Raw genomic sequence first — 25,911 nt, forward strand, 5'->3', positions numbered from 1 at the left:
TATATATACGCAGAAGATACTTTTGACGTTTCTCCAATTTTTGGACTGCTAAGTGACGAATACGGGAAGGTTGCTCGTTTTTTTAGATGTATAACCTAAAGAAACGTTTTATACCACTTTTATGATCCAGCAAAAATCAAATTATATATATAAAACGTTTCTTTAGGTTATCCTAAAAAAACGAGTAACCTCCCCGTATTCGTCACTTAGCAGTCCAAAAATTGGGGAAACGTCAAAAGTATCTTCTGCTTCCTGAGCTGGACTGTAGCTGTACTCCAGACGCAGTACATCATGGGACAAATCTGATGTATCTTTTGAGATTATTGTTGATTTTCTAACCTTCTCCAGCGCTCTTAACTCAAGAATTCAATCAAAATCAAGGAGACATATGTGGGAACTTATCCTTGTAAAAGAACAGTTCGAAATATAAGAAAACATCTTATTCATAGTCTTCAAAAAGTGTTGTTTAACGTACATTAAACCTGAGTTTCTGCTTTTTCCATAATTTCAGGATCTACGGCCGGCTTCTATAGCAACACCAGTACTTAATCGGTCGTTTCGAACAAGTGTTTTCAGGTGCAAGGAAGTTGGTACCTCCACCTGATAATGAAGGTCTCAGTTTCGTCTTTACGGGTGGATTTGTTGTAATACAGTATAATTATGTTGAATTTTAGACACCATAACAAAACTATAACATCATAGTATATAATAATAATACATTGTAAGTATACCTAATTTAACCATAATATTGTTTTTCGGCCCAATACAATATTTAATCAATGTTCTAATATTATCAAAATTGAAATTGTTTTTTACAATTATAACCCTACAAAGTTATATAACTTAAGCCTCGTTATATTGCAATACCTGAATAAAGTTTTGGAAATCATTTCTTTCTTCATAACTTGGAAAAAAGTGTAAGAACAACATAAGCTTGTTTTCTCGAATTTAACAAACTTCTAATTTGCTATAACCCTCCTTTATGATAAAACGAATAGCACAGCTGTAGACCACTATCATTGCTTATGAATATTTTGTGGCTATTTAAATTTATTGTATGCTTTGTAGGACAAATAGGGTTAAAATGAACTTTAAAACCACTTGCAGTGAAAAGCTTCCAACTTGTACTAAATAAAACATTGATTAAAAATGTCTGATACAAAAGGTAAAAGAAAGGAATAAAAAAATAAATACCGTTCGTAGTCAATGAAAACAAATCCTATTTCTGATTTATTCTTTGAAGATTCAAAACCAATTGGTGTGGCGCAGAATTTTGGAAGGTACGGATGGTTAACTTTCACACCTGATTACCTACAGAAATTTTTATGTCCAAAATGGGCGCTAGCGTTTTGCTGTCCTGGACCTTTCTTGCAAGGTGAGGAATTTCATTTAATCATTTGTTAGTTAATTGATATGCAGTGCAGTTAACTAACAAAATTCTCTGCAAAGAGAAATATGTTTAAAAATAAAATAAAAATTGCTCATGTTTAAGTTTAAATTTAATGCGTAGTATATTTGGTAATTTCGCTCCTATTTATTTTTTTTCTTTCATTATTATTGTTATTTTTTTAATTTTCTTAAGAATTTATTTACCTTTCAACAAACCATATTTTATAATAATCGTTGAACAATGTCCCAACTTTAAAATATTGATATTATTGATACTATTCATGTGTGCTCAGCTCATATTAAAAAATGTTTTTTTGAAACTTCTACTAGGTATGCTCATTATGGGTCTCCTCCATTTCTTCATTCCTCACTTGGAACGGCAGTTCGAATTGAGGTCAACACAGAGCGGCCTGATATCCAGCGCCTACGATATGGCGGCCACCATATGTTTGATACCATTGGCTACAATTGGAGGGCGCTCCGGTGCTAACAGACCTAAATACATCGGTATCGGACTGATCATCATCGGTACAGGTGCCTTTATTTTTTCATTACCTGCTTTCTTGTCTGGCCCATATAACAACGTAGTCCTCAAAGAGCTATGTATTGAAGGAGAGGTTGAAAGAATCGTACGTATATATCTTAATAAATACTATTTTTCTTTAAATCACGATCATATTAGGAGTATGATTAATCGAATAACATTAGGGATAGGTCACTTTTAAAGCATCTGAAATCAAACTAAAATATCGCCTGCTGAGAATCAGTGCAGCGGAACTACATAAAATCGATTTTCAAGACGATATAAAAAACGACTTCTCTTTTACGAGTAAAAGAGATGGAAATTTATTTCAACTCTTTGTCTGAGGAGTGTGACGTACCACCTTGACAGAGAACAAAATTAATGTTTCCAATCTTAAGGGTGGGAGCAGCGCATGCCAATTTTAGTTAAACTTCTATTAAGTTGCAGTAAACAAGATAAAATAAAATAATACAAGACAAAGTTCATATTTTTGTAAAAGTTTGAAACCGTCTTTTATCCTTAGGATGGATTTCGAACTTATCATTTAGTCCCTATGATTTCAATAAGGTGAAGTAATTCCACAAGTTATGATAGGTCATATCCTAATATTGATTAGTCAGACTTTTGATCACTATCCATAAATGGGGAGGATAATGTAGGTTAAGAAAATATTAGTAATTAATACAATCACTCTATGCAGGTTTTAATTATAAAATTAAGATAAGCTCGAGTAAGTCAAAGATAATCAGAGTAATGATTTATTTCAATTTTTTAGAATATCAAATACTAATTTCCAACATACTAATGAGGGTTATTCAGTATTAGATGATAAAGGATCAATAAGTTGTGAATTCAGCACCGCCTAATTTATTATTTTCTCACTGCATACAATATGGTCGCGAAAGTACTGTTGATTTGACTTTCTTTTTGGAAATGTCACTGATTCATTATTAGATTTCTGTTATTTATCATCTTTGTTTACAATAAACATAGGTTTTAGACAATTTTAGATTGTAAAGAGCAAGTAAATCATAACAATAATAGTATTTAGTAGTTTTTATAACCACCTAATGTAATTTTTCAATATAGGGATTGGATAAAAGGAGGTTATTTGGTCAGGATCATGCTCAAGCACCAGCAATTTCGCCAATTAAAGATTTCTTATAGCGGTTGTTGGAGGAATCCCCGATCCCAGTGTCGATTCATTCCTGATATATCAGAATTAATAATTATCTACACAGATGGACTCGAACATATACCCGTGGGATTGGAGCCCGAGACATATGCTTTAATCACAGAACTACCCCGCTTCAGAGCTTTTATACCTCACTAGGAAACTGGCATGACTTAGATAGACAAATCATTCTTTTTTATTTTTTAGGCAAATTTTTATTGTTACATACAACGTTGACGTTATATAACCATTGTTCACAAATATGACTTTCATATATATGAACGTATATTATACTGGGTATTTTAGCTTTAGATAGCTACAAGAGAAGTGTTATAGTCTTTTCCAGGATACAAGAGAAGCCTGATTAACAAGAGAACATGATTTGCAGATTGAGTGCATTCCCTCCTTATGCGAGATCAACCGCTTGCCTTGTTTGTTACTAAACTCTGTGGGGAGCCTTCGACAAAACAATGCTACCCAACCTCCAGTCCATCTCTTGTTTCCTGGAAATGACAACTGGCCATCATGAACGTCACAGACTTGATAGTGATACAGAAAACAGTCCATAGATTTGTCAGCACATTCGGTAACTTGAATTGGTTCTTATGAGAAGAGGATTCCACGGGTATCTGCTGAATGTTGTTGTGAACTTCTATTTTTGTTTCAATACACAAATTAACCGATATTTGTTAAAAGTTTCATCAAAATCTAGGAGGCACGTGGGGAAGAGGGGTGAGGGAGGAGTCCTCTCCTGTTAGTTGCTGATGTTTTGCTTGCCTAGACTGCCATAATGAATCCTCCTTCAATGTTTTCATTAGAGGCCCAAGTCTACTATGGATTTCAGCTCATTAGATAAATAAAATGTCTTTTCAGCAAGGATTGTAAAGATAGCAAATGCGTTTATTTTGCATATAAATAAAAATCCTTTAATTGTCAGTGTGAAAAAAGAAATACAAGAATATCGTTGGTCTATAAACAAACACCCAAAAAACAAAAACATCTGGTGAAAAACCCACACCGAATTACTGCTTTTTGTTGCTGGAGAGAAGCTTTTATTTTAAATAAACATAAATACAGTTATGATATCTTTTTGTGCTTATGTTGTTAGCACTCTAATGATGACACTCATTATAGCCCCACGTATATTTGAACTGTGAGATCCAATCCTCCTATTTCAATATATTGCAAGCAGTAATAATCGGTGATCTAAGAGAGTTTAATAAGAATTGATATATTTTTTCGAATGAATATATTTAATAAAATTTGTTCACACAATGTTTATAAAAATTTATTTAACCCGGGAGAGCTGTAGACTAGAGCATTTTGCTCATATTGGGAAATAAACGCCGATATTTTCCTAGTATTTCATCTATTTGTTTATACTTTCGTCTACCTTCCGTTAACCCTTTGATGTTGTTATTACCGCTTGTTTATGTTACTTCCTCTTTTACCTCCCCACCAGTTTTGTTCTAGTCTCCCCACAACCGTGACACTGAGCATTTCTCTCACCAGTGTACTCCTAACGTGACATAATTTTTTTATCTTATTTGAGCATTTTGCTCAGCTGGACACCTCCAGACTTTCTTATTTTAAATCATGAACTGAGGTAAGAAAATCCTGGATCTTTTACAAAATCTGGATTCTTCAGCTCCTGATGGGAGAGCTTCAATTTGAAATCTAAATTTGCATTGAAAGTAATCGTAAAGATTTTTGTCATTACATCCAATTATATATTAATGATATTACAAATCGTTACCTATGAGATAAATGCACATCAGACACCTCTTAGAGGACAAAAAATCAGGACACTAGGTCAGGGTTAAAAACAAAAAACTAGTAAAAGGAAATATATATATCATCGTGTGGTGCTGTCATATGTGGCTATATCTTATTTCAATAACACAGGAGTACTGGCGTGGTGTCTTAAGTAAGTGTTCCACGATGATGGTAATAGTGACTGAGAAAGCTATTATAGCCACTTTAATCGTGTAAGGAATACAACAATTGATATCGTACTGTCAGGATTTGGATGATAGTTGGTAGTTCAGTGCGACAAACACTGTCACCATAACGCTTTAGAGACCCAGCAGCTATCCTACACGTGTTAGAGATGTACTTGTTCGGCGAAGGTAATAACACAGCTGTCAACTTTGGATACTTAAATCAGGAGGACTCAAAGTTCAAACATTAACCCTTACGGTTTACTGGGAAGCACAAATACGTTAAAATATCTGGTGGATCTAATAGGTCATCGGAGTGTTAAATATAGTACATGAGGGTGGTCTAAAAAAGTTTCTGACCTAACAAAAATTGAAGACATTTTTTCCGATTTTTTTTTTTTATTTTTCAACATAGTCTTCTTTAACTCTACACCCTTCTCCTAAAGATACTCCCATTTCTGTAACGCGTCCAAGAGTACTCGTTTTTCTCAACTAATTGTTTACGAAGGTTGCCTCTTCATTTGACGAAAATCTCTGTCCTCTGAACGCAATTTTATATGAGGGAACAAAAAGAAGTTGCTTGGGGCTAGATCTGGTGAGTAAGGTGGATGGCCAATCAGTTCAAACCGTAATTCGTGAATTTTCGCCATGGCAACTGCTGAGGTGTAAGATGGTGCGTTGTCTTGGTGAAACAGGATTTTCTTTTTCTGCAAATATAGCCGTTTTTCCTCAAGTTCTGCCTTCAGCATGTCAAATAATGATGCGCAGTATGCTCCTGTAATGGTTTTCCCTTTTAGATGATAGTCGATTAAAATAACATCATGACTATCCCTTATAACAGTCGCCATCACTTTCTCAGCCGTTTTTGGATGTCCTAAACGTTCATCGTCTCCCAAACTCTTACGGCCACGTTTAAATTCATCTGCCCCAAATTTCACAGTGGTAAATGATGTAGAGTCCCCATACACAGAATCCAACTCATCTTTGATTTGTGTAGGCGTATTGCCTTTCCAAAACAAATATTTAATGACAGCTCGATGCCCAATTTTGTCCATTTTCAAAAAAACACTCACATCAACTCACTTAAACGACTGTTACATAAACACTGCGCGTCCAAAATGGCTGAAACATTGGCGGGTAACTGTCAAGAGATGAACAACGAAATTCCCTTGATTTTATTTACGAGGCCATCTTCACGTTGCGGTCGTAAACTTTCCAGACCAGCCTCGTAAAACTGATATTTAATTAGTATTCGATTGGAGTTTAAATAGATATTTAGTAAAAAAAATTAGAAAATCTTGTGAGAAATTCCCAATAAAGATAAAAATCAAGTTGAAATAGATTTTAAAAAGCCATAAAGAAAAAAAAGGAGAAACATTAAATTGATAACAATCTTCAAGACTGAGTTGTGATTTATAAGAAATGCAATTTCAGATGGAACCCCCATCGCAGAATGTAGGATGGATTCTCTTCTTTGGTAACTTGTTACAAGGGGCAGGGGCCACCCCAATCTACAGCATTGCCGTGACGTACATAGATGATTGCTTTCCCGTCCATTCATCATCCTTTTACATGGGTAAATTTATTTTAATTCATTAAGTAGTTCCTGAATACATATCGTCGATCCAATGCGACAGTGTCAAATCAGAAAATTTCTGAAAAAAATGCGTTGTAATTATGATTCTATATTAAAAGTAGCAGTTAATTTATAATAATTTTTATATATGCAAAGTGATAATTTTATATTTTTAATTAGGAATGTCACATAATTGGTTAGGTCATTTTGGCATGGCACAGATAATAGAAAACTATGTTAAAATCCTTTAATACCCGAGATAGAAAAATTTGCAAATGCACGTCTTTGGTTTTTGTACCGACGATGAAATAGTTTCAAATTTCTATATACTAGCAACCTTCATCGTTATGTTCCACTGAATTCAGAGCTACTTCTTTGAAATTGCATTTTTCTTTTCTTAAATCAATATAACTATATAAAAAGCTATTAAGTTAAAAAAAAGTGATAATTAAAAAAATCTGTTCCATAATCCGAAACAAACATTCATATAAGCAGAGCTTTTACGGATACAATCACACCCAACGTGAGTGATCAAATACAATGATTACTTCAACGAATCTCTCCTTTTCTTTCAATGTAATATTGTTTCTCCAGTTTCTTCCTGCTAATGTGAAGAGTAATATCCAGTAGGTATTTTAAAGAAAAACTAATTCCGTCTGGAAATGTTTCTCTTAAACGGCTTGCAATTACATAGGATATAAAAAATAAAGTTATGAAATTAAGTGACGGTATTTTATCGAAAAAATAAATTGGAAAAACATCGGGCTTACCGAGAACTTCTTTTAAAACAGTATTCAAAGATAAAAAGGTACTAATAAATGAAATAAATAGTGCTTCCACAATGGATTGGACAATAGTTTTATATATATATATATATATATATATATATATATATATATTTGTCCAACACTCCACATAATCCACATTCCAAGGATGTGTTGTGAGTAGGAGGACTGCCGGTGATTGATTAAGTTTTTTTTTTGTCTTGTTTTTAAATTAAACGTCTTTTCTTACGTTTTACAATAAAAGAAAAAAATATATGCGGCAGTTAATTGATTTCTTGATACGAGATGAAACGGAAGTGGTGGGAGAATGACGCTGGTAAACTCCAGAAGAAAAAAATATATATTGTAATAGGAGAGTAGGAGCTTAGAGGAGTTTAACAATTTCGTCAGGGCCGGTCCAATTGACTGAGATCCTATTATCATACATAAATATTAATTCTTATTACTACATAAAAAAATCCTACTAGAATGGACTTGGGATATGGCTGTTCTATTCTAATTATTAATATTGTTATGGAGCTTATATTTTCTGCCTTAAGCTATAAGAGGGAACGCATGATCAGTATTAATAAAATTTTAAAACATTATTTTATTTCCAGAAGTTTCACTTCTGTCAGCCTGTCCCAAGACTAAAATTAATTTTCCCAGATTAAAAAGATGGAATATAGGAAATATGCTAATCATATCTTTAAAATCATTCGCCAATCTCTAAGATATAAAATATAATTAAGATGTATATACTTCAATATTTTCTTTAAAGGTATTTACTACACAATGGCCGTCCTGGGGCCGTTAACTGGAATTGCAATCGCAGGTGGCCTTTCTCTAGTGAGTGTCAACTTCCTCACGTATCCGAACTTCCTGTAAGAAATAATCTCATCATTTAACCAATTTACAACACACACTGCTCTAATGCCAGCCTTAACTAATTTAATTGTAGATTGTATATCTTATAGAAAGGACGAGCTCGATCCGGAAAACCCAACTTGGGTAGGATGTTGGTGGTTGGGATTCGTGATCGGCGGACTACTCTGCTATCTCTTCTCCGTACCCTTGTTGGGACTACCAAGTGAAATGGCAGGTTTGGTTTATAGCAAAGTCTAATATTAAGAAGATACTTGAAATCACATAAAACACAAACTCTAAGTATTTCTTAATAACCCTTTCTTTATGTTCACAACTACATACACAAACATGTACTCATTCACTCTTATGTGGCCATTCTATTAATTTCTCAAGCATTTAAGCTCGTAGCTTACATAAGTAAGTTTATTTTGAACTGGTTATTTGAACTCAAACCGTGTTTTGTGGAAATAATGAAAATTTGGAAATATTAAAATCATGATTATAAAAAAATTAAAATGCAATTATATCTACGTAATATAATTTCAAGGCTTTTGAGATATTTTACCTGAAAAATTGAAATATATTTTTAAAGTCCCTAATTATGAAATTGAACTTTTTTAACTTATTTAAAAAACTAGCGTAATAACTAACTGATTTCTAAAGAAAACAGGATCTTGGTAGGTTATAACCTACAACCAATTCAAATCTCACATAGCTATCAAGGTGCTTGTAACTAAAAATTTTAAGTGATTCAGGTTCCGTTTAGTTAACAGGTTGCTCTATTACCTCAGAAAAAATGCATTTTTTTAAAAATACATTTCTTGATATGGTAATTCAAAAATAATATCTATTTGATCTAGTTCTGAAACGGGTTACATTTTAATTAATTTATCCTATCTATATTATCTATATCATATATTTCTATCGATATATTTTCTCTATTTATATATTTCTATCGATATATTTCTTTTTCCTTTAGGTTATCTCGATATTCTCCTCCGCCATGTTGGTGGATTAATCCTGGGATGCTAGTAAATGACTCTGGTCCATCCCGGTTCCTCTACCTCCATCTGGCTTGGTATCAATTAATTCTTGCGTATATTGTACAAATCAGCGACGGGAGGCTATTTGCCCCCTCCAAATGCCTTTTTTAGTCGCTCTTTTGCAACGTTCCACGCCGTCTCCTCATTTTTCTAAATCAGTTTCAAGATATTTCATTTTACTCGACAGACCACCGCTGCGTTCAAAATTTTTTGCGTCCTCGCTGTCCAGTAGATTCTCTGGCATCTTTGCTTATATTTACTCCATTAGGCGATCCCTCGCTTTACAAAAATGGTTTTATTCTCCGGTCTCTCCGGTGAATTTTTCTAGGTCGACACCACCTTAAGTTGCTGGGTGGTACGGACCTAGGCATGAACTTGCGCTAAAGAGACTTACGCTAGTGGCTGAATCTCTGCCGGACCAGGTTGGCTTTCAGCAGCTAAAGGTGGGTAGTTTTGGTTCAGACCCTCCAGGTTAAAAACTGCAGCTCTTGCTGTTCCGTTTTTGTTCATAGTTCAGAGAGAAGAATGAAAAGAAATGAATTTTTTTTTCAGTCTAAAAATTGTTCTGGTATCAAAACGTTCCCTGGTTTCGTCACAGCTTATTTTTTACTGAAGTGCAAACTAAAAATAATTGGGGAGAAGTACTGAATGAAACGCTTGAAGTTAACTTAGAGACCGATGCATTATAGAGTCAAGTTTGGCAATGTATATATATACAGTCCATGTATATATTTATATATATAATATATACATTCGAATCAACTGATCGAATGGAACATGCTCAGCTGATATTGGAGTTACAGTTGATTGTATGTGTGTGAAAAATAAATCGGGATATAGTTTCAGGAGTTATTGAAATTGAAAAAGAATTGGGTTCGATTATTTATATCTTTCCTAAAGTTATACGTACAGAAAATAAATAAAAATGCCTACGAGGAGAAGATGGTTGGGGGTGCAAAAGGGATGTAAAATTATTCATTTTATGTCATTCTGTTATATTATATTTTATTTTTTATTTTCTATACTTATTGTGGTTATCTTGTTCTGTTCTTAGCCCTGAAGAAGGCTAGAAACTCTAGCCGAAACGTTGGCACAATTAAATAGGTTACACCAACTTATTTGTGTTTCATTTTGACCGCACTCCCAACCATCTTCTCCTCGTACGTCATCCACGGTCAACTATCACTCATAAAAATGCATACATTTGATTTTAACTAAAACAATAAACAATATTTTTAAAAACCACGCCTTTTAGTCTAGTTCCTTTGAACCAGATGTTGCAATAGTCTACACAATCTTACGATTTAAATTAATAAATATTTATATTAAAATATTATTAATAAAAACATTACTTTAATTAATACATAATAAAAACATTACTTTAATTAATACGTATTAGTGATAATGATTGAGGAAACTTTTTTTTTTTTAAATACTTTCAATTTCACTTTTGGTCATGTCAGTTTCTTCTTAATTTCCAGAACCTCCATCCCGCTGCTCATATACTCCTTTTTCGATATTATTTTCCATTTTTTATATTTTTTTGACATTAACTATTGATTAAATGATTGTTTTATGACATTAATTAGCATTAAGTTTAAATTATCCTTCTTTTTTCTTTATTTTTTCTAAATGAGTTGTAATATAATTTTTAAAAGAATATGTTTTTCGCCATTAAGTTTGATCTCACTAATTCCTGACTAATTAAAATTATTTAAAATCTCTTTTGTTTTCCATGTTTTAATTTTGTTTTTAACTACATTTTAATTTATTCCGTACAGAAATGGAACAAAACCACCCACTGTGCACCAGAGATAATATTCTGAAATTTGAAAAAATCAGTGAGCTACCAGTGGCCTTTCGTCGTCTGTTTAAAAACTTGAAATTTATTTTCTTAACCCTAGCTGCCTGCTGTGAGGGCATAATCTTTTCCGGAATGAGTGCTTTTCTGACGAAAATTTTAATGCAACAGTTTGGATTAGGACCAAAAAACCAAGCTGTATATAAAGGTGAACATTTGTAAAATTATTTTTATATAATTTTTTCAGCATCCTTAGATGGGTGTTGTCCAAAGTAAGTGCTGCCGGTTTTTATGTACGCACACCCAGCATTCAGTCTTTCCATCTCACCATTGTAATTTCGACCTTACAGACATTCTTGTCTAATCAAAATTTTAATAGCATTCTTTCCTTGAAAACAATAGACTTTTTGATTTAATATGCTTGATTTCATTTTAATTTGTTGCAGCTGTTCTCGTTATTCCCAGCTCACTTATAGGGATACTAGGAGGTGGTTGGGTTATCAAGTTCTTCGGCATGAACCTTCAGCAGATCTTGACCATGATTGTCTGCCTGGTTTCTATCAGCTTCCCTTGTATCAGTGCCATGTTCATCTACTGCAACCACGATGAGCTCGTGGGGTTTGGCGATATGAACAAGTAATGGATAACAATAGGTTAACACATATTTATCAACTTAGAAAAGACTCTTTCGTATAATAGTTATATTTAAAACCATTATATTAATAGATATGGAGTTTAGTTTTAAAAACCATCATTGTCAATGAGAGTTTTAATTAAATGATTTGCAATTTACAATAATGCGAACTTAAACAAAAATTTGACCTGATTTTGAATATGAATAAAAAATAGATAAAGGCATAAACTGATAAATTAATCAGTCAGTTATGCAGAAACAACATATATATTAACACAAGAATTTAATTAATTATCATGGAACAAGATAATCGATTGTAACGGCAGTCTACAATATAGGATATATATGAATATATATAAGTTACAGCCTTGGTCAGCTGTTACTTTGATGTCAGCTGACTGAGGAGATCAGCTGATCGCATGTATATAAAGTGATGTACCGAACCCAATAAAGTTAGTATGATACAGCAGTTCACACGTGTTACATCTTATTCCTTCTTCTCTTTTTTGACATTTGACCTTCACCAACACTCAACTGGTGCCGAAACCCGGGAACTTTAGATACCGGATTAATTTTCAGTCTAAAAGAAACACTTTTTTTCATTGTTCTCTTTGAATTATGACCAGTAACGAATTAGTGAGAAAAGCAGTCCTGAACCTAGAGAATATGAACCAAAACAACCAACCTCAAGCTGCAGTCAACCAAACTCAAGCTCCAATCAATCAGCTGCAAACCCAACTCCGCAGGTGATTCAACCATTACCAGAAGTCTCTTTAGCGCAATTTCATACCACGACGATAGAATGGATCAAGGTCCGTACGGCAACTGCCAAGGACCTGAGAAAGGCGGTATCGGACCTAGAAAAATTCACCGGAGAGACCGGGGAATTAAATCATTTTTAAAAGGGGGCGACTAATCCTATTCCTAGACCCTCTCCCCCTTCCATGGTTACAGGACAGGTAAACTGGAATAATTTTCGGACTGATCTTGAAAACGTACTTGACCTAAAAATTCCACTAAAAACAAAAGAACAAATCGACTCTGCTATCGAAATACTTTCTAGATCGATAGGAACTACTATCACTAACAATACTTCCCCAATGAACATAAAAAGTTTTAGAGAAACCAACTTACCTCGTCATATACGGGCATTATTAACAGAAAAACGTAGGGCAAGAGCGAGGTGCCACCGAACAAGATATCCCTCGGACAAAACTCATTACAATAAATTGACTAACAGACTAAAAACAGAAATTAGAAAACACAGAATACAACATTTCCAGAGCTTAACAGAAAACTTAAATACCACTGACAACTCATTATGGAGAACTACTAAAAAGCTACTAAAATACAAATCTTTCAACCATCCACTTCTCACTGAAAATAAGACTTGGACACGATCAGATGAAGAAAAAACTCAAATGTTCGGTGAATACCTCTTCAAAACTTTTAACCCCCATCCTGATATCCTTAATCCAACCCATCTTGAACATGTTGAAGCAGTGATTACAATTCCACTCCAAATGACCCTTCCTCCTAATGCCTTTCATCCCTCAGAAATAATGAACATCATCTACCAATTACCTTCTAAAAAAGCTCCTGGCCACGATCTTATCACAGCACACATTCTGAAACAGCTCCCTCGTAAAGCCATTCTATTCCTTACCTATATCTATAATGCTACACTCCGATCCACCTATTTCCCTGACCCTTGGAAAATGTCTATAATAAAAATGTTTCCCAAACCCTCCAAGCCACTTGAATATCCATCTTCCTACCGTCCTATTTCGCTCCTGCCCATTATGAGCAAAATCCTAGAAAAACTCTTATTAAAACGCCTCTATCCAATCCATGACTCATATCATGTTATTCCTGATCACCAGTTTGGATTTAGAACATCTCATTCTACCATACAACAGAGTCATCGAGTGGTTGATGTCATATCTTAGCGCGGTATGTACTGCACGGGAGTCTTCCTCGATGTTGAACAAGCTTTTGATCGAGTCTGGCATCCAGGTCTGCTCTATAAACTTCGTCAATTCCTACCCCCAACATATTTCCTTATAATCCGCTTCTACCTCACTGATAGAACCTTTAAAGTAAATCATAACCTAGCCTACTCATCTCTCTTTTCACAGTCCGCCGGTGTTCCTCAAGGTAGTATCTTAGGTCCCATTCTTTATACGGTTTATACAGCTGACATCCCAACCCACCCTAACACAGTGCTAACAATATACGCTGACGACACATGTATACTTTCTGTAAACAAAGACCCAACTAATGCATCACAAACACTACAGGCACACATAACATCTATTGAAGAATGGTGTAAAAACCGGAGAATCAAAATAAATCCTGAAAAATCCCACCAGATCACCTTTACTCTCCGTCGTAAACCTCTGCCCTGTAGAAGAGAGAGAAATAGTAACATGGAAAATAGAAGGAGCAAAGTTAACCCAGATACAACGTTCGGTAGGAGGACCGCAAGTCCCATGGGTGTGGTAAAACTGGACACCTGGTAGCACAATGTCCCCGCACCCGATGTTTTGAATGTGGGACAGAGGGACATATAGCTCGACAGTGTCCCTATATGTATCGACGGAGGGAGCAAAATGTGCCTGAACCGATGGAGGCCAATGCTCAGAGATTACGGAGTATCGGTAATCTCTCGAAGGACGAACGGATCCATGAGTGAATCCACGAAGATGTCCGAGACCTCACTCAGGAACAGAAACTGAAGCAGGGGCGACAGGATAGCCAGCAAGGCAAGAGGAGGACTTGGAGACGAAAAGGAGAAGCAGCTAGAACACGAGGAGAGTTCTGAGGAGAGTACCCACAGAGGGGCTGCCGCACGTTGGAGATCAACCATATGAGAGGAGAACACGGCGGTTTGCCTATAATAGAGATTGCAGGAGTGAGTTGTCTGGTAAACACTGGTAGTTCCAGTAGTATCATGAGCCGAGAGGCTGTGGAGAAGTTGTGTAGAGGAGAGAGAGCACACCGGATTCAAGTATGTCAGTGTAGGTTAATCACCTTAGGTGGCCCTTGTGAGGTAGAGGGGGAGGCGGAAATAGATTTGAAGTCATTTTAGACAGCCTGGGCGGGGCGTCGGTATTCAGCTCACTGGACTTGAAGGCTGGGTATTATCAAATTAAAATGCACCCTAATGATCAACATAAGACGGCATTCACTTTTGAAAGGGGTCACTATGAGTATAGAAGGATGCCGTTTGGCCTCAAAAATGACCCCATAACCTTTCAGCGACTGATGGACGAGATTCTGAGAGGAATTGATGAATCCGTCTGTCAGATTTACATGGATGACCTCATCGTGTTCAGTAAGAACGAGATGGAACACGTGCGACACTTGAATAGCGTGTTCCAGAGAATAAGACATTTTGGGCTCAAATTGTCGGGGGAAAAGTCGGCGCTGGGCAGGAACAAATAAAATTTCTGGGTCACACAATTTCTAGGGAGGGTGTTAAACCAGACCTGGATAAGGTTTCAGCTATCTAGAAAATGGAAGTACCTAGTGACATAAAAGGAATTCGGAGGTTGTTGGGGACTCTAAATTATTAACAATAATTATTAATTATTAAACAGGAGGTTTGTTCCAGAAATGGCGGAGTATCTCGTTCCGTTCAACAACCTTCTCAAGAAAGGCAGGAAGATGATCGTCACTCCGATGCGGAGGACGATATCAGCCGGTGCATGGAGAGGTAGCAGCAACAGCCGGTACTAGCTTTTCCAGAATCGGCAATTCACGATTACCACAGATGCGAGTGAGTATGGGCTAGGAGCGGTGCTGTCTCAGGAGGGTGATGGGGGAGAGCGCCCAGTGGCGTATGCCAGCAGGCGCCTTACAGAGATGGAAAGTAGATATAGCGCAATGGAGCGAGAACTCTTGGGAATATTGTGGGCCGTCGATCACTTTAGACCATATGTGTTCGGCAGAAGGTTCAAGATACATACTGACCACAGACCACTCTAGTGGGTGGGAAAACTAAAGGAATCGTCAGCTAGGATAACTCGCTGGAAGGAGCTTCTAGCACAATATAACATGGAGGTTATATATAAACCGGGCAAAGAAAATATGGTGGCCGATTGGCTGTCTCGAGCCATAACCATGAACGCCGTGGAACAAGAAAATGAAGAAAATGAAGAAACCGTCCGATTTCATGAAGGAATGGAAGCCCAGAGAGGAAGACCAGGATGAAGCGGAAGAAGATGATAGGGAAGAATCTTCGAATAACGAGAGTTTGGCTGAAGAAAGACTAGGAGATGTTGAGGAAATGGAGGAAATAATAAATGACAAGAAGAGACAAATCATTTAGAAGACAAAAACCACCAGAATGACCAAAATTAAACATAGTGAGTACGGGAGAAGTAAAATAACGACGATCTGGTCGGAACCAGGCGTGAAGAATGACCAGATCTGTAGAATTTTGAAGAATTCTTCGAAGCCTGGAGAAAAACATCACCTGTATGTTGGCAACGAAACCGTTTGGGAGATGATCAAGCGGCTATGGCGTGATGAACAGATTGGAATGGACAGGACATACATCCGTTGTAAATTGATGGTGGAGACCCTTCTGGAAGAAGAACAACAAAGAGAAGTCACCTTAGCATATCATCAGGGAAAGACAAATCATCGGGGAATCCATGAGACTATGCAAGCGTTAAAAAGAAGATAATTTTGGTGGGGAATGTAAACCCAGAACCAGCAGCCGGCGATGTCCCCGAATTCGGTGCTTCAAGTGTGGAAAAAAGGGACATATAGCTAGACAATGTCCTTATGTATACCGTAGGCAGGGATAGAGACAGGTCAACAGATGGAAGTTAACGCCTAGAGTCTAAGGTGAAGAACACACTGACCACAGGCCCCTACAATGGATGGGAAAGTTGAAAGTGTCTTCGGCCAGGATTAGGCGTTGAAAGGAGCTTCTCGGACAGTATAACATGGAAATCATATATAAACCCAGAAAAGAAAATGTAGCAGCTGCTTGGTTGTCACGAGCAGTAACAGTAAATACAGTATAGGGGGCCGGGGAACCGTCCGTTGTCAGGAGACAGTTTCTGCAGGAATGGACGCCTAGAGAGGAAGAACAGGATGAAGCAGAAGAAGATGATAGGGAAGAATCGTCGAATAACGAGAGTTTGGCAGAAGAAAAACAAAGAGACATAGAGGAAATAGATGAAATAATTGATGACAAGAAGAGACAAATTATTTGGAAGACGAAAACATCCGGATTGACCAAAATTATGTATAGTGAGTACGAATGAAGTAAAATAACGACTATCTTGTCACATTCAGGCGTGAAGAACGACCAGATCTATAGAACGTTGAAAACTGCTTCGAAGCCTGGAGAGAAGCATCACCTGTACGTTGGGAATGAAACTGTTCGGGAGAATATCAAGCGGCTATGGCGTGACGAACACATAGAAATGGACAGAACATTCATCCGTGCAAACTGATCGTGGAAAACCTTATCGAAGACGAACAACGAGAAGTCTTCTTAGTGTATCATCAGTATAAGACAAATCACCGCGAAATCCTTAAGACCGTGCAGGTCTTAAAGAGAAGATACTTTTAGTGGGGGGTGAGGAAGACTAATTACGACAGACATCCGCTTGGAGGAAGACAGGAAAAGACACCTATTACGAATGCACTGCAAAGATTCACAAGTTGACACATTTACATGAAAAGGGTACAAATGGGTGATCATGATTATCCTCTTCAGTAAGGAGGCAATGGCGCACCAGGTGCAGGACCGGTCTGCAGCAGCAGTATTGACAGCTCACCGCTATATATCATTCCGTACATGCAATTACGGGGTTTTCAGCATTTGAGGTCCTCTTTGGGCTTCACGGACACCGGCGGGACTATAAGGCACGACAGCTGACGGAGAGGGAATCCTTAATGACCATACTAACGGGGGAGTTACAGTCAGGTGTTTCTTCAATGTCAGCTGCTAATTAGATTAACTGATCGAATATTTATATTTATATAAGTTAAGTATCGGCGAAAGCCAAATGTAAAAAAAAATAAGAAGGAATAAGATGTAACACGTGTGAACTGCTGTAACATACTAACTTTATCGGGTTCGGTACATCACTTTATATACATGCGATCAGCTGATCTCCTCACTCAGCTGACATCGAAGAACAGCTGACTAAGGCTGTAACTCCCCCCCCCCCCACCAGTTTACGAGCATTCCTCGTAAACTTCAACTATACAATAAATTAATATAAAAAAAACGACAATAACTATTTACAATAAAGTATATATAATAAAGAAAGCAAAAGATAGAAACTCCTCGTAATCGCTTATTACAAACTAAAAGTAAAGAAAAACCAAAATAAAATCATGAATTTATACAATTAAAAAAACGTAATTTATTCAGTACATCGCCATAATCAAAGATAAATTTAAAAAAAAATTATTCACCACTTAAGAAAAAATAAAAGAACAGATAAGTTGAGATGAGGACACTCCGGATTACTCTTGCCCAGGTGTTTCAATTAGTGGGACTTTAAGTTGTTCAATATGAACGGTCCTGCGCTTTTTGGGTTCTCTAATACTCTCATTAGTTACAACAAACTCTCGTTATTCGAAGATTCTTCCCTACCATCTTCTTCCGCTTCATCCCGGTCTTCCTCTCTAGGCGTCCATTCCCTCATGACAGCGGACGGTTCCCCATTTTCTTGTTCCACGGCGTTCGTGGACAGAACCGCTCCTAGCCCATACTCACTCGCATCTGTGGTAATCGTGAATTGCCGATTCTGGAAAAGCTAGTACCGGCTGTTGCTGCTACCTCTCCATGCACCGTCTGATATCGTCCTCCACATCGGAGTGACGATCATCTTCCTGCCTTTCTTGAGAAGGTTGTTGAACGGAACGAGATACTCCGCCATTTCTGGAACAAACCTCCTGTAATAATTTAGAGTCCCCAACAACCTCCGAATTCCTTTTATGTCACTAGGTACTTCCATTTTCTAGATAGCTGAAACCTTATCCGGTTTCAACCGAGTTTATCGGCGATTCTGTTGTAGCGTGAGAGGAGTTCCGTTGCAAGCTGCCCACTAGACTGTTTTGGTTTCTTCGTCTTCCTAATAATCATAAATATGTCCTCCTCTAGGGCCCACCAACCTCCTCCAAACGCCTTCTACAATCTCGCCACGACCACGCTTCAGGGTGTCTCTTCATCTGCTTGAATTTGATTGGGGATACTTCTTTTCACCCTGCAGACGACTGCTGCCTTTAGTGCTCCAGCATCTTTACTGTCGAGCAGGTCTTCGGCTGTCTTCGCTTCTAGTTGACCCATCAGTCCTTCACCTCCTTTTAGGAAATTACTTAGTTCCCCTGTCTCCCCGGTAAACCTTTCGAGGTCGGAAACTGCCTCTCTTAAGTCCTGGGCGATTGCCGTGCGATCATTGATCCATTCTAGCGTAATGGCATGATCTTCTGCTAAACTATTGGTAGTGCCTCCGTCTCCACCGCAGGTGGGTTGACTGCAGCTACAAGATGGTTGACTGTAGCTAGAGGTGGGTTAGCTTCAGCTGGAGGTGGTTTATGTTCAGACCCTTGATGTTAACTGCCGCTCTCACTATTCCATTACTGGCCATTATTTAGTTAGAAGAAAGAAAATAAATGTTTTTTTTACTAAAAATTGTTCTGGTATCCAAAATTTCCGGGTTTCGGCACCCGTAAGTAAGTATCGACGAGAGCAAAATGTTAAAAAAAGAGAAAAGGGTATACGATATGACACGCTTGAACTTCTGTATTTTATATATATATATATTTTAATATTTACTATATGCATACTGTTTTATCCTTCTGTATAATTGTTGATTTTTTTATTAATATTTTAATTAAATAGTACTTATGTGCGTAAAATATGATTTTTAAGCGTATATAATATATTTCAAAAGAATTATTTCCCTTCTTTTTTTTTAAGGAATATGTTAATCATCAATCAAGTCTTACATGAATTGTTTAAATATACAGACTACACTAAAACATGCTTAAATGGTAATTTCTTGGATAAAATTTCATAATCCTAATAAAACATTTTAGGAATCACTTGAAAGGAAAAAGTCAGCTTGTAGCCGAATGTAACAGTAATTGTAGTTGTGATGAATCTTTTTTTTTTCCAATTTGTGGATTGGATAAATTGACTTACTTCTCTGGTTGTCACGCAGGATGTACAAGAAAAGACGTAAAGAAAGATGTTGATGTAAGTACTTTTACATGTTGAACAAAATATTTGTTATTATGATATTTCGAAAGTGGTTGTTGATAAAATTTAAATAAAAATATATATAAGCTATAATACGGCAAGGCGGGCAATACCTTAATACCCCCTCCCCATGTAAATAAACAACCAAACTTTATATAAGAAGCATTAAGAAACAAAATAAAACAGTGTTATTTCATTAGTCTTGCGTATCGTCACTCTGTCCGATTTCTTTCAATTTTTTAGTGTTTCTTTTCCGACAACGCATAAGTCATATATGTCAGTTTCGGTTCTAGGGTCCTGTAAGAACCTGTGTTTCTCTTATACCCTTTTTCCACTCTTTCCTTTCCCCAAGAAGCATTCACCATCTTTGAATTCTCATCTTCTTCAAGAGTTTCTCCATGTCCTCATCAAGTCAGGCATTTAGGGATTGATTCCCCAGGCCTACGTGCCACATGTTCAGTTATCTGATCTACCAACCTCAACAAATTCTGTACGTTAGTGCGGATTCCATTTTCTATGTTTACACACCGAGCTATAGAACGCAAATCTGGAACTTCATTAGATATTATTAGAACCATCAGGGCCAGTGGTCTTATAACTTTCTCATAATTTTGATATTGCCAGAAAGGGTTCTATAAAACTTGTTGGCATGGATATCAGCATCTATTCATGGCGGTTATCCTTGCTTCCAGTTCTTCCACTACTCCACTATTTTCGGTTCTTAGTGCACCGAAATACTTAGAGGTTTCGACAGTGTTGAAAGTGAGGTTTCCTATTTTCGCATATTTACCCCTTACAAGGCAGTTTTCTTAAAGTAAACATATAACATGCAGTATTGTGTTTATTAATCTGAAGTTCCAATTGCACTGCTGCCGTTTAATGATCTTCAAAAGCCCGTGACAACACTGTTTTCCTGTCGTTATAACGACATCTCTGCATAGGCCAGAACCTGTATCATCCTGTTATAAATAGTGCTATCAGGTTATGTCCTTATTCTTCCTATGACATACTCTGGTGACATGTTAAACAATATGAGAGATTTACCTCGGAGTCGAAATTCTCTGACACGAGGCATCTTCATCACAAACCTCCTACAGTTTAGGGTAAATCCTATGAAAGTGAAAAGCCTTTTTTTGTAATCCTAATTTCATGATTGTTTTATTTTATTTCATGATAGTATTTCTTCTTTCTTTAGACTATCATATCCCTGTTTTAAATCAATAAAGATGTCTAGATTTATTTGATATTCGAATGTTTTTCCAACATTTGCCATATCGAGAATATGTGGTCTATGGTCTATGGCTGGTCCTTGGAGATATTTACCTAAGATTTTCTGGGACTAAACTGCACTTTTTTTATTTAGCAGAAATGCAAAGATTTTTTATACCATAATTAGCGTAGATAGACATTTATAATTATAATAAATCTTTGAATCCATATTAATCCATTTTTTTGGGAATCAGTTCTTTAATTCAGACCTTCAGCATCGTAAATTTCTTTTAATATAATATCTCCGCTATTGTGATTGGAAAAATGAAACGCTCTGGTATAAAGTCTGGACAGCTCTCTTTACACATAATTTCAATTAAATACACAAGCAATAAAAAAATTTAAAAAAAAAAGTTTAACTTCCACAAACTCGCATAGGGTTCGGCATTGTGAAACCTATGTTCACTTTCCTTTGCTGCTTCACATACAGTTTTTTGTGAACGCATTCGGAAACCAGCTAAACACCATGTCCTGGGATAGAAGCGTACAATTCCATAGAAATATTTTAGTTTATATTTCATAAACTCATGGACTTAGGTTCATTTAAATTGAGGATGACATATTATAAGGTACAAAGGTGGTATTAAAGTAGAAAGGATATTATACAAGAATACATAAATAATGTTATTGAAAAACTGGGATGCTGCAGTGCCATAGTGGCTACGGAAAGTCCTTCTTTGTTATATTGCTCTGATCCTTGCATTTGCTGTTTGCCAGACATCGTCGAAAAAAAAGAAGAATTAAAAAAACAAAATAATTCTTATAATAATTACAAAGGCTTAAGAGCTTTATAGTGCTCCGGAAGAATAATGACGCCTTTTTATTTATTTTAAAAATTGACTTGATAGTGTTAGTGTTAGAGGGCTCAAAAGTGGATTTACTAGATGTTTGTAAATCGAGATCATTATACTTAAAAAAATCATATCTTGGCGAATTTTTAAATACTATTATGGAAATTAAAAAAAAAATTGTAATGACGTAATTGTAATTTTTTTGAAATTGACTTTATAGTGTTGGAGGGCTCAAAAATGGATTTACTAGGTGTTTGTAAATCAAAATCATGATACTTGCGAAAATCATCTCTTGGCGAATTCTTAAATACTATTATGGAAATTTAAAAACATCTAGTATAGCATGTTTGAGCCTCTAATACAATAAAGTCAATTTCACAAAGTTAATAGTTGCGTCATTATTCTTCCAGACCAGCGATATGGTGTTGCCCGGCGTTTTTATTTTTTTCCTATACCTACTAAAAGATGAATGGAAGATGAATCGGTTTAATTTGCTTGGTTTAACATTAAGGATGTTAAATTCTGATTATTAGTACTATAACTAACAAATCGATGAAATGGTGTGGTCAGCTAATTAATTTGATTCAGTAACGTATTAGCTTTTTTATTATTTTTTACCTACAACTCTTGAACGGTGTAACTTAATGAAAAAGTTAATATACTCCAAATTAAAGAATGAACTTCGCGTAACACCGTGTAAGAGCTCTTTGCGAAAACATAAAATATACCCAATCCGTTACTTTATTAAATTAATTAGGATTTAGGACCACCATTAATGCATTTTAGTGTTAAATGGGGAAAAAAACTAATTTTGCAAGTCATTTATTGTTGTATGCTTTATGGGCTGCGTTTTATGCGTCGGATTCCGGCACTACTCGAGATAGCAACCCACCACAGTACGAATGAGTATGTTTTTATAACTAAAACCGAACCGAGTTAAAATAAGATTATTTTTAAGTTAACCATAAAAAAAGGTTATCTTCTTTACTGATGTCATTACTAAGTCAATGAAGAATACCTGTCTTTCTAGATGTTCTATGACTGCAAGTGCATTGTGAACAAGAAAGAATCGGAACCAGACGCAGTGGAAGGATTCTGTACCAACGGCTGTCCCTCTTTCATGATTTTTGTAGTATTGGTATTCACATATCAGATATTGTCCTTCTTTTGCATCGTTCCTACTATCACTTGTACACTGAGGTAAGATATGTTATAAGTTTTACTAAATGCTGATTTCCAAACAAATTAATAAATTATTGCTTGGAAAGGGTCGTCCATGCCGATATTAGATCGCTGGGAATCGCCTTGCAGTGGGTGATGGGCAGGTTGCTGGGTACCATACCAGGACCACTCCTCTTCGGGAAAGCCATCGATGACTCTTGTGGCTACTGGCAAAAGAACTCCGACGGTAGTCTTGGTAACTGCCTTCATTATGACCATCTTACCTTAGCTAGGTAAATGGATTTTCTTTTTCTTTTTTACTTTCAGATCATAATACTTCTCAATTAATTAATATTATGTACATACCTATCTAAATATTAATTGCTTATTTCTTAGGAACTTAGCACTTGTGATGTTCGCCAGTAAAGGACTTCAGATCACCTTCTTCGCAATAGCCCTCAGACTAGCAATCAAAACGCAGCGTGAAAGAATGAACGATCCGGAAATAGTGCACAGCACAATCTGGTGACCTCTTCATTAAATTAACAACAATTATTTTATTTGCATTTTTTGTTGTTTGGTATTTCCTTTTTGATACATAAGGTATATGGTGATGACCTAAGTAATATAATTCATCGTCAATATTTCAATATCAGAAAAGCCTAGAAATATACAAAAAAAAATTGTTAAAATGTGCAATGAAGTAGTCGTTGTAATGCGGTTGGGTCACATAATGTTTTATAAAATGTGTTCTTAAAGCAAAATAAGAGGCCGTGGAAACGTGTGGATGTCGAAGAGTCTTAGCAATCTTGAGTCAGAAAAGAATCTGGTTTGAATCCAGCCAAAGCAGATTAAAGTTTATAATCTTGGAATAGATCTCCACCTTTCTACCCTGTCTAAAACAAATTGATTAGTGGTAAGGTAACCCGTCCTTCTTACTCTAACTGGAGGTATGATAACGCTAAACTCCTACTCAAGCAAATACAACAAGATAAAATAAAATAATTCTTTTCCAAAATTCGTTTGATAGTTCGATACAAGGGATTCAAACTAATAAAAAAAATTAATTGTTTTTACAATATTTTGGTTCACATTTTTCTTAATTATCATAAATATCTGAGATACGAGTAAATGAAACTTCTAGTGGCTGCCATTTTAAATAGTAATATCAAATTAATATGATAATCCTGGAATGCCAAAAAATCGTTTCAGTTGTCTCGGGGAAAGACAACAGATGACTAACGGAAGGATTTTATTTTTATTCGATTTCTGGATTGAATATTTCTTTAAAAGTAAAACTTCAAAGTTTGAGGAGTAATTAATATTGTTTTGGTTGTTGAAAAAAAAAATAAAACGAAACCAAGAAACATGGGATAATATTTTTTTTGGCTTTAGTTGCTCTGTTACCTACAGTTAAAGGAACATTCACCTAAAACTTAGGAAACCCAACCACAACCCGAAGACTGAAGCCCAGGCTGCTGCAGGATATCCTGTTATTTTATATTTATCAGTTTTTTTTATTTTTGTTATTCTATGTTATTCAGTTTATTTATTAGTTTTGTTGTTATTGATACTCTAAAATTTAATTTTATCTTAATTTTTTTTCTCTCTTCATTTTTTTCTTAAATTCACTTCCTTTTTTTTCCCATTAGAAGTCAATTATTTATTTTGTTAAATAAATAAATGTTATTGTTTTTGTTATTAATTTTACTTTTATCTTTTATAATAATTATAATTTTATAAGAATCATAATTTTAATCTATTTATTTTATCTTTTTTTTTTTATAACATTGTATATAGTTAGGGGTGTCTTTTGTATGAGACTATGCCCCCATTATCAATTGTTAAAAAAAAAAATGTACCACTTACATTAACCATGTAAGGCTCACCAGGCAGATCTGGTATTCAATAAATCAATCAATATTGGCTTTAGTTGTTCATCGAAATGTTAAAATTTGTATTGAAACATTCATTTTCTATGCCTGACTGTTAACTGTCGTTCCAAATTTGCTAAGAAAAAAGAACCCTCTGACTGTTTATTAGCCAATTAACGATGAGCAAGTTCTAGTTTAAAGAAGGTTAAATATAGAGAACAAAACTGAACGGTGTGAAGTATACTAAGAGAAGCATAGGAAGTAGGAAGTAGGGCTTCCACTATCTATGGGGCATTGTTCTTCCTGAGTTATTACCACTATCAAGATCCTCCTAAGTTCTACTTCTGATTACAAACCTTTCACTGGGTAAAGAGAACCAAATATTTGTTTTCCGAACAAAAGTACTATTCAGTAAACATTAGTAGTATAGGATGAGAGAAACCAAACAGGAAATTCATTAATCTTTAATAATACTAAATATTTTATCTCTAGAAGTCTTCCTTTAACAACATTTCTGAATGTTGTTCTGAATTACAACAATTATTAAGTTTTCGCAATTTGTTCCAAATATGATGGCACCACTCAATGGCCAAAGTAAATAGAACCGAACTAATGTCGTCAGGTTCAGACAAACGAAATTCACTTCTTTAAAAAAAGAAGTTTTTATAAAAAAATATATGTTTTATTGTGCAGTACACATGAACGTAGTTAAAAAAAAATTAACGTCAATCAAAATGCGTACAACGAAAAATTTATCAGGATTGTGGCGCAAAGATAGTTTAACTAATACGTTAGCTTCAATGTTGACTTCCTCATATTGGCAACTTGAACAGTTTGAAACAGACTTGTTACTGTTGTAAGTATGA

The 25,911-nt window shown here is 35.7% G+C and overlaps 2 protein-coding genes across 3 annotated transcripts in view; one reads left to right on the forward strand and one right to left on the reverse strand.

Moving 5' to 3' along the window:
* The window catches only part of LOC106688312 (5'-deoxynucleotidase HDDC2), a 10,321-nt gene extending 9,313 nt beyond the window's left edge, over window positions 1-1,008 (reverse strand). The window contains exon 1 of the mRNA XM_014432707.3: window positions 868-1,008. Within this exon, the coding sequence (XP_014288193.1) occupies window positions 868-930 (63 nt within the window). The 5' untranslated portion in view covers window positions 931-1,008. The remainder of the gene's footprint in view (window positions 1-867) is intronic.
* Window positions 997-23,735, forward strand: LOC106688311 (solute carrier organic anion transporter family member 4A1). 2 transcript variants are annotated; one of them, XM_014432706.2, is made up of 12 exons: window positions 997-1,165; window positions 1,244-1,375; window positions 1,720-2,018; window positions 6,461-6,602; window positions 8,148-8,250; window positions 8,344-8,468; window positions 11,058-11,285; window positions 11,524-11,713; window positions 19,788-19,947; window positions 23,041-23,210; window positions 23,279-23,464; window positions 23,568-23,735. In XM_014432706.2, exons 1-12 carry the CDS (start codon window positions 1,150-1,152, stop codon window positions 23,698-23,700), a joined length of 1,884 nt encoding a protein of 627 aa, XP_014288192.1. In that variant the 5' UTR covers window positions 997-1,149; the 3' UTR covers window positions 23,701-23,735. The 2 variants fall into 2 exon arrangements, with proteins under 2 accessions (XP_014288192.1, XP_014288191.1); XM_014432705.2 differs by having other exon boundaries at window positions 997-1,375.
* Window positions 23,736-25,911: the final 2,176 nt, after the last annotated feature.

Source organism: Halyomorpha halys, unplaced genomic scaffold (genome assembly GCF_000696795.3).
Source record: "Halyomorpha halys isolate HHAL.00 unplaced genomic scaffold, Hhal_1.1 Scaffold1102.1, whole genome shotgun sequence".
Taxonomy (NCBI): domain Eukaryota; kingdom Metazoa; phylum Arthropoda; class Insecta; order Hemiptera; family Pentatomidae; genus Halyomorpha; species Halyomorpha halys.

Excerpts from the sequence above, each read along its gene's own strand:
- LOC106688311 (XM_014432705.2), top strand. The coding sequence starts at position 1,207 with ATGAAAACAAATCCTATTTCTGATTTATTCTTTGAAGATTCAAAACCA. Across the intron at positions 8,251-8,343 it reads CTCACGTATCCGAACTTCCT|AAAGGACGAGCTCGATCCGG; the intron begins GTAAGAAATAAT and ends TATATCTTATAG. Across the intron at positions 19,948-23,040 it reads ACGTAAAGAAAGATGTTGAT|ATGTTCTATGACTGCAAGTG; the intron begins GTAAGTACTTTT and ends CTGTCTTTCTAG.